This window comes from Chanodichthys erythropterus, chromosome 15, assembly GCF_024489055.1.
Source record: "Chanodichthys erythropterus isolate Z2021 chromosome 15, ASM2448905v1, whole genome shotgun sequence".
NCBI classification, from domain to species: domain Eukaryota; kingdom Metazoa; phylum Chordata; class Actinopteri; order Cypriniformes; family Xenocyprididae; genus Chanodichthys; species Chanodichthys erythropterus.
In genome coordinates this window covers 7,772,695-7,787,953 of record NC_090235.1, presented here as the reverse complement: position 1 = coordinate 7,787,953, position 15,259 = coordinate 7,772,695, and the positions used below count along the sequence as shown (strand labels likewise).

General features: G+C 36.6%; 1 protein-coding gene across 1 annotated transcript in view; it reads left to right on the top strand.

Annotated features, from left to right (window-relative positions):
* The window catches only part of jupb (junction plakoglobin b), a 98,979-nt gene extending 89,988 nt beyond the window's left edge, over positions 1-8,991 (top strand). Inside the window, exons 13-16 of the mRNA XM_067411198.1 lie at positions 3,535-3,656; positions 4,067-4,109; positions 6,787-6,938; positions 7,054-8,991. Of these exons, the coding sequence (XP_067267299.1) occupies positions 3,535-3,656; positions 4,067-4,109; positions 6,787-6,923 (302 nt within the window). The 3' untranslated portion in view covers positions 6,924-6,938; positions 7,054-8,991. The remainder of the gene's footprint in view (positions 1-3,534; positions 3,657-4,066; positions 4,110-6,786; positions 6,939-7,053) is intronic.
* The last annotated feature ends 6,268 nt before the right edge of the window (positions 8,992-15,259 follow it).

The window sequence follows — 15,259 nt, the reverse complement described above, 5'->3', positions numbered from 1 at the left end:
TTTACTGTGTTTCATAAATGACATAAATGGATAATACAGTGGCATGAAAAAGTATGTGAACCCCTTGCAGAATCTGTGAAAATGAGAATTATTTTAATAAAATAAGAGGGATAATAAAAAAAATCATGTTATTTTTTGTTTAGTACTGTCCTGAGTAAGATATTTTACATAAAAGATGAATTTATTAAAATAACCCCATTCATAAGTATGTGAACCATTGATTCTCAATACTGTGTGTGGTTACCTGATGATCTACGTCTGTTTTTATGTTTTGTGATGGTTGTTCATGAGCCTCTTGTTTGTCCTGAGCAGTTAAACTGAGCTCTGTTCTTCAGAAAAATCCTCCAGCTCCTGCAGATTCATCAGTTTTCAAGCATTTTTGCATATTTGAACCCTTTCCAGCAGTGACTGAATGATTTTGAGATCTGTGTTTTCATACTGAGGACAACTGAGGGTTTCAAACTCAATTAAAGCTGCAAGCAGCGTTGAAAGGGCCCTCGCACCCGGGCTAACCGCCACCTGTTGTAAATAAAGGAGAATTATATCAAAATCATGTAAAAGTGCCACACTTCCTGCTGCCAACAGGTGGCGCTATAGCTAACTGAATATTGTCATATAGATGTCTTTAGGCCAGCACTTTTATCACTCATGTGAAGTTTGGGGCAGATCAGACATAATATGCCTGAGTTACGACAGCTTCCTCTTTCATGGCGAAACATCAGACTTTGTCAGTCCACCACGGACACGCCTTTCAACCAAAACTCAAGATCTTTGATATTTAACATCTCAAAGGCCTTAAGATTAGACTGGCCATATATGATGTGCTTCTGGTTTAATCTCTATGAGGAGTTAATCACAGTGTAAACATGTAATTTCCTGTTGCCCCCAGGTGGCGCTATGACTGTAACTGAATATTGTCATATAGATGTCTTCGGGTCAGGACTCTAATAAAACATGTGAAGTTTGGGGCAGATAAGACATTGAATGCCTGAGTTACAACAACTTCCTGTTTCATGGCGAAAGATCAAACTTTGTCAGGGTGCCACGGACACGCCCTTCAGTGAAAACTCTAGATCTTCGCAATTTAACGTCCCAAAGGCCTTTAGATTACACTGAACAAATATGATGTTGATCTGATTAAAGCTCTAGGAGGAGGTCATTAAAGTACAACGTCTGGAAATGGCAAAAACTGCACAAATTTTGCAAAGAAAATTCTAAATATCTAACTTCCTGTTGGTTTTCAGATTTCACTCCAAGAGACTTTTTTGTAGGTATTGGGCTGTTAGATGTGTGTACCAAATTTCATACCTGTATGTGAAATGTAGTGTCAGGGGCACTTCGTTTAAATTTTTTAGGTGCCGCTATCGAGCCATTTTGCCACACTTCATTCTGAAACCCATATCAGATGTAAATTTTCACCACTTCTGACGCATCTACAGAGTTTCATGAGTTTTTGAGTATGTTTCGGCCCTCAAAAAAGTGATTCACCTTACATGGCGAAACATCAAACTTTGTCGGTCACCACAGACACGCCCTTCAACGAAAACTCAAGATCTTTGCAATTTAACATCTCAAAGGCCTTAAGATTAGACTTGCCATATATGATGTTGATCTGGTTTAATCTCTATGAGGAGTTAGTCACAGTGTAAAACATGTAATTTCCTGTTGCCCCCAGATGGCGCTATGACTGTAACTGAATATTGTCATATAGATGTCTTCAGGTCAGGACTCTAATAAAACATGTGAAGTTTGGGGCAGATCGGACATTGTATGCCCGAGTTACAACAACTTTCTGTTTCATGGCGAAACCTAGAAATTTGCCAGGACACGCCCTTCAGCGAAAACTCTAGATCTTCACAATTTAACGTCTCAAAGGCCTTTAGATTAGACTGACCAAATATGATGTTGATCTGATTAAAGCTCAAGGGGGGGTTAGTTAAAGTACAACATGTGGAAATGGTAAAAACTGCCAAAATTTTGTAGAGAAAATTCAAAATATCTCATTAAGTACAAGTTACCTTGATATTTGAATTCAAAGGTTTTCACCCCACGGCTCTTAATGCATCATGTTTCCTTCTGGAGCATCAGTGAATGTTTGAACCTTTTTTAATAGTTGAGTTTGAGTCCCTCAGTTGTCCTCAGTGTGAAAAGATGAATCTCAAAATCATTCAGTCACTGCTGGAAAGGGTTCAAATATGCAAAAATGCTTGAAAACTGATGAATCTGCAGGAGCTGGAGGATTTTTCTGAAGAACAGAGCTCAGTTTAACTGCTCAGGACAAACAAGAGACTCATGAACAACCATCACAAAACAAAAAAACAGCCGTGGATCATCAGGTAACCACACACAGTATTGAGAATCAATGGTTCACATACTTATGAATGGGGTTATTTTAATAAATTCAGCTATTGTTTTGTCTTGTGAACTAAATGCAAACATCTTTTATGTAAAATATCTTACTCGGGACAGTACTAAACAAAAAATAACATGCATTTTTTATTATCCCTCTTATTTTATTAAAATAATTCTCATTTTCACAGATTCTGCAAGGGGTTCACATACTTTTTCATGCCACTGTATGTATACTATATTATCCGGAAAACAAGTCACATCTTAGTGTGTCACACCTTATCTGTGTTTTTTTTTTATTTATTTTTTTATTTTTGTATTATTATTATTTTTGAGGGGGAAAAAGTCACATTTTATTATTACATTCGGAAATAATGTAAAATACCAGTGCAAAACTATAAAGTTCTGTCATGAAACTCTAGATGGCACAGGCTGGTCTTTAACTCAGTTTGCTTGCAATCACATCATTCTCTAAAGGGCACAGCTGATTGGTTCCTGCTGTATCAGTAGCCAATGAACTTGCTGCTCAACCTTTTAAATACTTGGTCAGCATTTGCTATAGCAGTGTAGTGTGCTTTCAGAAACCCTCCCTCTTCCCCAGCTCCACCTGTATAGATCTGCTATATGGGGAATTCATGTATGCTATATTGTACAGCAGCAGCATGTCTTACTTGCTCACAGCAGCGTGTCGTTTATGTATTGGCAGTAGCAAGTCCCGTACTTGCTCTGCAGCAGCAGCATGGTAGATCTAGTCCGCCAAGACCAAACATATCAACAGTGTCATATCCATTACCATGCCAAACACTCCAAGAGTTGTAATGACAGAACATAACTTATAGTGGTGTTCATATAAGGCTAAACTACAAAAGTGACTGTGCATGGAGATGTACAGCGGACACGCCTTCGCCCGCAGTGTGACGTTCGGGAACCCATCTTTAAACGTTCTTCTCCAGCTCAGGCCAACAAGCTTTGTGTCCACGATTAGCTCTTTCAGTCTTCATTTCATTAAGCATAATTTCATTTTCACGCCAATCTCTCAGCTATTGCTCACTTGCATCATATTTGCATTCTGCTGCACTCGTAGTCCAGAAAATATGATGATAGTAATAATTTGTAAATAATTATTACAACTCACATCATTTCAGTAATCAAAAAATCTGATTATAATCATTGTCTCTTCCTCAGCCACCTATGCTGCGGCCGTTCTCTTCCGCATCTCTGAGGACAAGAGTTCAGACTACAGGAAGCGTGTGTCGGTGGAGCTCACGCACTCCCTCTTCAAACATGACCCTGCAGCCTGGGAAATGGTGAATATATGTCACACAGCACACTCTGGCACACTCTCAGATTAGTGGACATTAGTATTAATGAGATCCTTTCGATTATGTGTGCCATGTCAATTTTTAGCAATCGTAATGAAATAATTATATTGATATGGCATAACTGAAGACAGACCTTTGAATTATTGAAAACGAATGCAAACCCGGATGGTAATACAGCCCTGATATGAAGCAGAATGTGCATTTGTTTTCATTAACCCAATGTTTCGGTGTCAGTTATTTTATTATACAGCTATTATATGACCGTCACATTCACATGGATATTTTTAGACTTGTGTGTGTACTTTAGATTTTTAATATTTCAGTGGTATTTATTATATTTCCGTTCTTTATGAGCGAAACTTTTAATGAATGTGTCTGCGCTCTTATTCTTTCAGGCACATGCCACCATGCCACTCGACCCTGGATACATACCAGATGGTAAGCAGAAAGCCCAGCACATTCACTCACTGTCCTTCTGCTTTAGTACGCAACACTGCCTCAAATTGCCTATTTATCCAGCACATCTCGCTTGCATTAGAGCGAAGAGCATTAAAATAAAATGCCACATGACAAATGAGTTATGGCGTGTGTATGCGTGTGAGAGAGGGGTCAAAGACGAAAAGATAAAGAGAGACAGTCATTGAATTTGCGTTGTTGTCAGTCCGTTCTGCAAAGTGACAGAATGTCTTCCTCTGTAGGGGAACATTAAGTCAGCGGCGGTCCGGCGTTTACGTGCTGTTCACTCATTTGTCGAGTTTCAGATGTCAATGACATCCGCACAGATGACTCTAGAGTAAGAGAAGCTTTAGATAAACAGCAACCCAGTAAAAACAGCTCAACCTGTTATGTGGATATTTTACACACTAATACTGTTCAGCCAGTCTGAAGCACGTCCCACAGTTTGACAAAAATGCTCTCACAATGGAAGTATAAATAAAAACACGTGTAAGGTAAACATATCCTTCAAATTATGTTTCAAATATTGAATGGATGTCATGACTGCAAACTAATTCAGAATAAAAATTTAAGAATGATTCTGTTGAATCAATTGTTTTATGATGAATAATGAAGCTGCTATTTCATGGAATGACTAGAAAGGTCTATGAATTATAGTAATTATAGTACTAAATAATAACAGCAGCAAAAGCATGTGACCAATTGTGTAACTTTACCTTTTCACTTCAAAATAAAAATGTTCTTTTCATTTTCCACTACTATCACAACTAAGACAAATGAAGTTGACAGCCTGAGGATGTTTTTGCACCTGAGTCTTCACGTCTTTCTGCCGTGTGTGTGTGTGTTTGTATTTAACAAGTGTGGCAATTGGATTCATTTAAGTTGTTCATTTGAAATCCTCCTCGGCCGCTTACATTTCATTAACCAGCCCTCTATCCATGTCAAGAGTCTTCCATAATGTGAAATCGCTGGAAGTATTTTGCATGTTTTCATATTGTTTCAAGCTCTCTGCTTTACTTCTGTACATGTCATCAGTGAGCATACATGACCTTGAGCAGCTTATTGCTTTTATAATATAATGTAATAAATGTATTATTAATAATAATAATAATAATGACAATATTCAGTTTTCCATTAATATATTTAATTAGGAGGGCTGTCAATGTTAATTGAATTATTTAAAATCAACACATTTAATCATGCAATGTAATATTTAAGGGATGCAATGTAAGTATTAAAATGATATAATTATATATATAATTTATATTTTCTATTAAAAAAATAAAAAATAAAAAACTTTTAAATATCTGTTATTTTTAAATGTTTTATTAATATTTTTAAATAATATTGTATGATTTTTATCAATTTGTTTTTACAAAAATATCATTTTTTTAAATAATGCTTTATGATTTCTATTTAATTTTTAATTTTATATATACATATAAATTGTTATAGAATTCATAAATTATAATATTTAATACTTAAATATTACATTGCATGATTAAATGTCATTTTATTTTTTTATTTATTTTTATATATAATATAATTAACATGTTGCATTGACAACCCCACTAATTAAATGTATTATGAGATAATTGTCATTATTACTATTAATACATTAAAACAACCCAAGTTGGGTTGAAAATGGACAAACCCAGCAATTGGGTTGTTTTAACCCAGTGGTAGAGGTAAATGTTTGACCCAAATTAAATTATTAAAAACAACAAAGACAAAAACAATTGAAATATTTGCATATAATGACTAATGCTGCGTTCACACCAGACGCGACTTGCACGAATAAATCGTGGTATTTGCACGTAGTTGGACGCTTGAACATTTTGAGTTTACTCGCTTCATTCGCGTGTGAAAATCCCTTCACAACAGACGCAAATTCGTGTCATGAGAGGGGCTCTCCCGCTCCTTTATGTGTCCCAGACTCTCCCACTGCTTTTTGCACACTTCCTCTGAATAAACACAACTTGTCAGTGGGGAAATAATTGTAAATTACAGCGAATAAGCTCAATTGGTCGTCTTTAGTTGGCTTGTAGTCTTAAAATATATATATATATATATATATATATATATATATATATATATATATATATATATATATATATATATAGCTCAAATTGAGTAAAGACCGTTTTTTTACAACTTATCAGATTGTCCGACCTCCTCACTCACTTTCTTTCAAACACGATCCTTTTTATTTCTGTTTCTATAAATGTATGAAGATGTATAGCGACGATGATTTTGTCCTCCATTGTTGTTTCGAATTTCTGCCTCAGCTCGCTACGTCACGTCACTACTAGAGCAAGCTCCTGATTGGTTAATGCGACGGGTTAATTCGCCAAAGTTCAGACTTTTCAACTCGCTCGATTCGCGCGAATCGCTCAATTCGCGCCGCTTCATTCGCGCAAATCGCGCCACAGGATGTCAATTTGCGTCTTTGCATTGACTTAACATGTAAATCACTCGCTCTTACCACATTCGCTTCCGGTGTGAACGCACCATAACTTTTGTATAATTTATATATTTTTATTACTTTAAACAAATAAAAAAATACTTATATTAAAATTTAAAAATACTGAAATATTTTGTTTTCAGTACATAATGACTGTAACTTGAATTTTTCTCTCTCTCTCTCTTTCTTGCTAAGATCTGGATGCAGTTTACCCTCCATATGGTTACACTGATATAGCCATGGATGGCCTCCCACTGGACGCTGAACTACATGAGCAATACATGCCAGAAATGACCTATGACCCTCGACAGGTGTACCCAAATCCTCTTTAACAACACTGCCAGCAGGTTAGCTTGCACATGTCTCTAGTTGTGGATTAACTCGACATTATCTCTGTCTTAAGACAGTGAGCCATTGTTTATTTTTCTGATCATGTGAATCCTGAATAAATATTTCTCTCAGTCTTCAGGTCAAATGAAGTGAATGAAGGTGGAGACTACAAAACGGTTTGTTCCCTGCAAAAGACGTGGAGCAGGGCCTGAACTGTGCAGTGCTCGAACGAAAGAAGAACAAAACACACGACTTGCTTTAGTTCACCACCGGTCTGTTTGTGACGTGAACTCTAAGCACTGCCTAACTCATCTTGTTATCTTGTGCTACTAACAGAGTGACAGCCTAAAAGTGTGGTGACGCGAGCATGTGATCATAACATGTACATTTTGTACTTTATATTGTTTGTCCAAAGACGTCCAGACAACTCCGTCCTAGAAATGTAGCATAGCTAGCTAGCGGCTCAGCCACACGAGGGTTCGTTTTTCTTTGCGTTCTGTGTATTTGTGGCGCTGAGGCATTGCTACTGAGTAGAAAATAACACAAAAGCAACAAAACATACATCTAAAAACACAAACTTGTTTGTATTTTCATAATCTCACAATTATAAGAAGACATTTGTTGACATGGGAAGACATTGATATGTCTAACAAGTCAAGGGCAGGTTTTCTTCTTTTTCTTGCTAAGTCTTCATACAAACTTTTTGCATTTTGTTTTAGAGACAAACTGATATTCAGTTGTAAGAAAACGTTTGAGGCGTATGATTTCATGTAAAGATCATATGACATTTTAGGAGGCATTGATGGATGATGGAGGGTTCATCATTGTTCACAGCTATAATATTACCCTGTATACATACACTACTACATGGCCTAAGGTATTTGGACACCAATTACTAATAAACCAGTAAAAAAAAAAAAAAAAATCCATATTAAAGCCAATGGTTTTGAAATTAAATGCTCAATAAGCACATAAGAGTGTCCAAATATATTTGGCTTTACATGTTTTTTTTCTGTTTATTAGCCTTTTTTTAAAGACACTGCTACAAAAACACTGTAAATCCAAAATAATAGTAGGATTCATACATTTAGAAGTAATTCAATAAGTATAATGTTGCAATGTATGCCCAATTTTGTAATATATTTTAGAGCAATGGACTATTAAGTGATGTTTTGTTTTTCTTTCACTGCTATTACTGTAACAGGGTACATTTTAAAGGGGCGTGATTTCATTATTCTGAATGAGATTTTAAGTTTTTTTTAATCAATTTTGATTTTGCTCTGAAATTACGGTATAACGCTGTTCATTAAGACTGAACACAATGTACCGTTTTACAAAGGAATGATTAGCAAAGTACATTATAGTTCATAGTTTCCATAGTTAATCCTATATTAAGGCCCTATATAGTCGTGCGTTCCAGACTTTTAATTCAAAATCGCCCCATTATTATTACACAGCTACACTTTATTCTGATTGGTCAGTTGGTCTTGATGACCTTGTTAGGATTTATATTAGATTATGACATTATCCTGACTTGTTTACTCCAGAATATTCGCTCTCTTTATATAACATCCCTTAGACTTTAAATATTTTTTATACAGAAACTATATTGTTTTACATCATTGTACATAGTGCACATCTTGTTTTCATTGACATGAAGTATGTAGTTATAAGACTTATTATGATTGCCATATGCATTTATTTGAAAGGCATTACAATCTGTGTGAAGTGTGATTGCTGATTGATGAAATTGCAGTTATTGTCAAGCATAATTCATTTACTGTAACTGTAGTGGAGATTTTGTTTCATAACTACAAATCTGCCTGCCATCTGTTGGTATAAGGAACATGTCTGTGCCAAAAGTAGTAATATTGATAAAGACTATTCTGGTACAGTTGCCCTTGTTATGCTCTTTTCTTTTCTTTAACTTCATCTAACAGCATTCTTCTGCATATTCAATGGTAACTGCACTCCTGATGATGCTGTCATCATTTCAACATCCCCATCTGCAAGAGAAAAAAAAAATGCACGGAATTGTCAACAGGAAGTCACAGTGCATATGCATTTTTACTGAACATTTTTAGTTTGACAGTATTTTTTGTTTGTTTGTTTTCAAATAAATAAACTGAATTATATTAACTGTCTCAGCTAATTGACTTTTAATCAAGGTGAAGCAACTATATGTAGGCTATCTTAAAAATGCTCTTCTGTCATAATGATTTGAATGACGACTCCTTGAGCGATCACGTGTTAACCCTCTGGTGTTGTTCGGTCATTTTAGACCAAAAAAAAAAAGTTTGGAAATTTTAAAAATCGCTACTTCATCAGAATGGAAACTCGAAATCGCCCTCTATATCCTCATTCACTATTCCTGACATTAGTTCACTTGGAGTGACTGAAAACGAGCGAGTGAATTCGGACACTGAGTGCACCGGAAGGGCTGCCGCTTTTGCATAGTTTGTGCTTGCTGTTTAATAATCATTTGAAACTTAGAAAACTGGCAGTTTTAGTAGTAAAATGAAAGGATTTATCTTGAATTCTGTCATGTAAATAATCCTTGGATGAAAACTGTTATCAATTAATAATCAATTAAAAATGAATTTATACTGTATTATATCAAAGACTAGAATAACACAAGACGTGTCACTCATTTTGTTTTGAATGGGAGAAAGTGTAACGCGCAATATGGCGGAATAAGTCCCGCCTTCTAAATAAGACCCAATCGCCGACTAGTAAAGTCATCGCGTCACTTCAGCGGCCGTTAGAATCACCGGTTTCAAACAGTCAGACGCGCCCCTCCAAAGAGACGCGCATTTAGATCCAGCCTTGATCCAGCCTGAAAAATATATATTTTTATTTATTTTTTTGTCATGATTCGAGCATTTAGAATCTAAATTAATGAGCTGGTTGTTGTTATATTTCATTGGTGATTTCAAATATAAAATTTAATCGTAAGGTTGGCGGACAGTTTTGGTGAGTTTGATGTTTCCCCATTCAAAGAGATTGCATGATGCCCAGGATGCCCGAGAGGCGTTTCAAAGATGGCCGCCGAGTGAAATGACTTGTCTTAAAGGGACTTTGATTATATTACACTGTATGCTGTGGACGAGTGGTTTGTAAAATTAATGAATGAATGATTCAGCTGCAGGGCGCCATCTTCTGGTGAGATGTGGGAATTCATCCAACGGGCGACTCAAACAGTGCCATTGAGCATACATTGCAAAACATTTTTTAAAAGGAAACGGTGGTGCGTTGAACCAAAGCCCCTGGAAGGTAAGCCTGCAACCTTTAGCCAAAAAAGCAACAGCTAATGCTAATGCTCCGGCTGTGGCGGTATGCATGGGCGGTACTGGCGGTACACATGAAAGAAGACCAGAGGCCATTACACGATAGGCTGAGAGGTGCCGCACGTGATTAAGTTAGCCGTTACACTTTCTCTTATGGTAAGAGATACAGACCCTCTCATCTCCTTATAATATACAATCTCTGGTTGAACACCCTGTTCTGATGATGCAAGAGTTGCAACTATGGCAGCTAAGAAGGCCATTCTTTGTGTTCTTTTTGAAGAATTTTTGGAGCCTGATGAAATCGGTATTAATACTTGTTTAATACTGCAAAATATGTTCGATGTTACAGTCACTGCCCTTGCAGTCCAGAATAAAAGAGAACATCAATTAAGAAAGCATTTAATTACCATTGTGTTTGAAATTTGGTATATAAATAAACTTGCCTTGCAATTAATCTTTTTTTTTTCTACAAAACTCATACGACAAACATGTCTTCTAATATCTTTAATTGTTGCGTATACCGAGCTGCAGCGGACACATTTGTGAACGACTTTACTTGGACCCATTGTGTGAGCTGTCTCTTTAATTCTGCGTGGTTTAGATACATGTTGATGCTGCTGATTGGGCTGACATTTTTGACACACCCACCAAACAAGAGAAAAGGTATCTCAAACCCTGTTGCAAACCGTTTGCAACAGGGTGCCGTTCAACTCGGAAACTGTTGCAAAATGTTGCGCACCGGTTTGAGCTTGAACGTGCCCCGGTTGTACACTCGTTATTGCGGAGCATTGTGGGATTGAATGAGTGAGCTCGATATCGTCCACTAAGGTTTCGGACTGCACTAAAAATGGCTATTACCTCAAATAGTGCCCTGTTTAAGGGTATAGGGGGTGATTTCGGACACAGGGTGTGAATTCTATGGCAGTAACTATGTGACCCCCCAAAACATTTGCAGACTTGATTTGAAAAAACTAAATGGTCATCAAAAAAAAAAAAAAAAACAGTCAAACTTGTGGTTCGCGCCATAGGAAATTAATGGGAAATATGAGGCAAAAATACGAAAATACAGAGAATTTTTTGTGTGTACAATCTACAAATCATCCAGGATGCAGAAAAAAGTGCACAGCAATGGAGGGGCGACACTGAAATATCAATAGACACATTCCCCACCCCCCACAGACACACAAACTAGTGTGACTGCAACAAAACAGTTTTGCAAATACTTGAAATAAAATCAATAATTTAGCCACAATGCTGTAAAAAAAATTGTCAGCAAGGAAGAGGCTACACTAAAACATCAAGAGTACAAAACAGACACACCCACTCAAACACACACTCACTCATACACACAAACACAACACACTATCATACACATACAAATGAACTGGTGTGGCTGTAACAATATGGCAGAATTGAGCCAGAAGACTCAAATAAGAGGTTGAAATCAGGTCGATAGAGCTCTGATAAAGCATTCCTGTTCATTTTTGTTGAATTTTGATGTTATGTGTAACAATGTCTTTCTCTGTGTTTGACTAGTAAAATTAATGTAAAAACATTTCAAACAAAAAAACCTAAACCTTGACAAAAAGTAGTCTTTGAGAACGTCTAAACATATCCAAATCCACAACTTAATAAAAATAAGTATTTATGTCTAAAAACAACCAGAGAATTTATAAGCCTTTATAGAGCAATATAGTAATCTAGAGGTTACACCATTGCATTGCATCTTTTTTTACTCCCACCAGATGGCACTAATCTACCTTCAAAATTCGGATTTTAAAGCAGAACTCCGTAAGATTTGCGAAGCTCCCCCTACAGTTTCCTTCAGTGAATCACACTGTCGTAAATACTCCAAGCGCAGCTCTGGACTACAACAACTACAACGCTCACCAGCGCAGTACTTTTGCAAATACAGTACAAGAAATCTTGATGGAGGTGGGTTATTTTTAAAATTGTCTTATAAAGTCACAATATATACATTGTTTTTGAAGTACCGTAAAGCATTTTGTCACTCTCGTGTGAATGTGAACATGAAGCGTGATTGTGTCGGGTCGGCGCAGCTTAACTTGCAAGTGCTGTTTTCTGGCGTAGACGTGCCACAGGGGGTTAGTGCACGCCTCAAACACACCACTACAAGTCAATTAACCATCGTAAGGACTTAGAAAACTATGTATGAAGGTAAAAAAGTTACTTAATTCTGCTTTAAAGGCATTGGGCCCTATCATACACCTGGGGCAATGCGGCGCCAGGCCTGATGCAAGTGTTTTGGGCTAGTTTCAGCCTGACACAGTTATTTTCATGTCCTGCACCATGTTGTTTAAAGCAACACTCCACTTTTTTTGAAAATAGGCTAATTTTCCAACTCCCCTAGAGTTAAACAGTTGAGTTTTACCGTTTTCGAATCCATTCAGCCGATCTCCGGTTCTGGCGGTACCACTTTTAGCATAGCTTAGCATAGTTCATTGAATCTGATTAGACCGTTAGCATCGCGCTTAAAAATGACCAAAGAGTTTTGATATTTTTCCTATTTAAAACTTGACTCTTCTGTAGTTAAATCATGTACTAAGACCGACGGAAAATAAAAAGTTGTGATTTTCTAGGACTCTCATTCAGGCGTAATAATCAAGGAACTTTGCTGCCGTTCCATGGCTGCAGCAGTGCAATGATATTACGCAGCGTCTCTCACATACGTCTCCATGGCTGCAAGGCACGTTCCCTGTGCAAGCAGGGGCTCACGGGTGCTGCGTAATATCATTGCACTGCTGCAGCCATGGAACGGCAGCAAAGTTCCTTGATTATTACGCCTGAATGAGAGTATAGTTCCTAGCCATATCAGCCTAGAAAATCACAACTTTTCATTTTCCGTCAGTCTTAGTACACGATTTAACTACAGAAGAGTCAAGTTTTAAATAGGAAAAATATCAAAACTCTTTGGTCATTTTTAAGCGCAATGCTAACGGTCTAATCAGATTCAATGAACTATGCTAAGCTATGCTAAAAGTGGTACCGCCAGAACCGGAGATCGGCTGAATGGATTCGAAAACGGTAAAACTCAACTGTTTAACTCTAGGGGAGTTGGAAAATGAGCCTATTTTCAAAAAAAGTGGAGTGTTCCTTTAAATAGCAAATGCATTTGTACCCATTTGTGAGCCTATGGGCGTGCTGGTCTGAAAATGAGGTGTGTTCAGGTGCATTGTTGGCGTGTTGCTATTTTGAGGCAACTGAAATAGACTTCACCATTGAAACCTGGTCTAAAGTCAATGGTGCAATATTTGTTTAGTTATTTAAGGAGCGTGTTAGTAATATGCACCGATAGGCGCATGCACTTTGCTTATTACACACACAGGGACGCGCAGCAGCACACAAACATGCCAAATACTAAAAATAAATGGATTACAGTGTAAAAGACTATTATTGTGTGCATAATCATAAAAATGCTTTGGTGGAATCCAACTTGTCCTGTAGATGGTCTGCTCGCGCTTTAATCTCACACACAAGCAGATCCGTTTCTTCGCTAGAGAAGCGTTCAGTTTATCTGCTTGCAAATTCTGCCATGTAAATAGCGAATCTGCTATGATGTGAGCGCAACTGGCTTTTAAAGGGAATGGGAGATGACACTCTGGTTTTTTTATTGCATGTTATGCCCAAAAAACACACCCATTACTCATTAAGAGACTATGTACAACCCTTTTAGACCATGCACCGGGCGCCGACCATTTTTCCCGTCATTAAACTAGCAAAGGTGGATTTGGATACACCATAAGTACACTTGCGCTGTGTGCTTTAGACCATGCGCTTAGATCTTTAAAATAGGGCCCATAGTCTCTATTTTAACATGAAATACAGCTTTAATTGAAAAATAACTTTAAAAAGTTTAGATTTTTTAAAATTATTTTCAATGGGGGGAAAATTAGTTATTGCATAAATATGAATTAGTATGATGAAGTTCTCTCAAAATACAAAAGAAAAAATATTATTGAATAAAAAATATATATTACATTGATTTTACTCAAATTTTAAAATGTTACATTTGTGTTCAGTCACTTTTGACCGCGAACAACCCAAATGAGCAATTCCAGAGGGTTAAGCACATTTGACCAGAGGCCGATCATGAATGTTGATTTTGAGACGGTGAGAGACATTTATGGATACCTTCTTCATCAGATTTGCATTTACGGTTTCAATAAAGTTATAATAAAGTATCTCAAAGTCCGTTCAAAAATAAATAAATAAAATATTTACAATGATTTGGCGCTGTTATTTACAGTACCATATAATTCTTAATCAACTGTTGACACTCCAATCTTAGGCCTAACTGATGCCCAACTTTACCACCACTTTACCTCACCCTATTATTTGAATAACGTTTTCAATGTCGTTAGTGTTGCTTTTATACACAAGAATAAATAGGCTAAAAAAAAGCAGTTTTGAAACATATTAGTAAATTATAGATTTTCTATCATTGATAGAATTAGCTATTTGCCAGCCAAACAGTCTGCGGTTAATGCACACATGACAGCATTAATAATGAATATAAAGTCTAATCGATATAGCGCATAATTCATATTTATTTAATCTTACAGCGCCACCATGTGTCAGCTTTTGGCATTCCTGGTATTTAGGGCACTCGAGTTTTGAGTTATTTTGTTAATCAGTATCATAAAACAGCTAAAATATCATATCAGTATCATAAAACAACTAAAATCTTTTTGTATTGGTTTTATTGAGATTATTTTAATAGACGCAACAGAACTTGACAGCCAGTGATACGCATTTTGTAAAAATCAGTTGACATGATGATGGGAAGATGATAATAAAGATGATAATATAACACTTTCGTTTTGAAGCAAATGATCTGCAGAAACAGCTCCAATGGGACTGATTATTGTTATTGCACATTTAGCCTATACAACGCAAGAATATAGGCTATCAACATAATAAGACACACTTACCAAAACAAACACACACACAATAAATGGAATGTTCGAAATGAAATAAAGCAATTTTTACGAAGAATGATAAAACAATTTGGCAAAAACAACAACAACAAC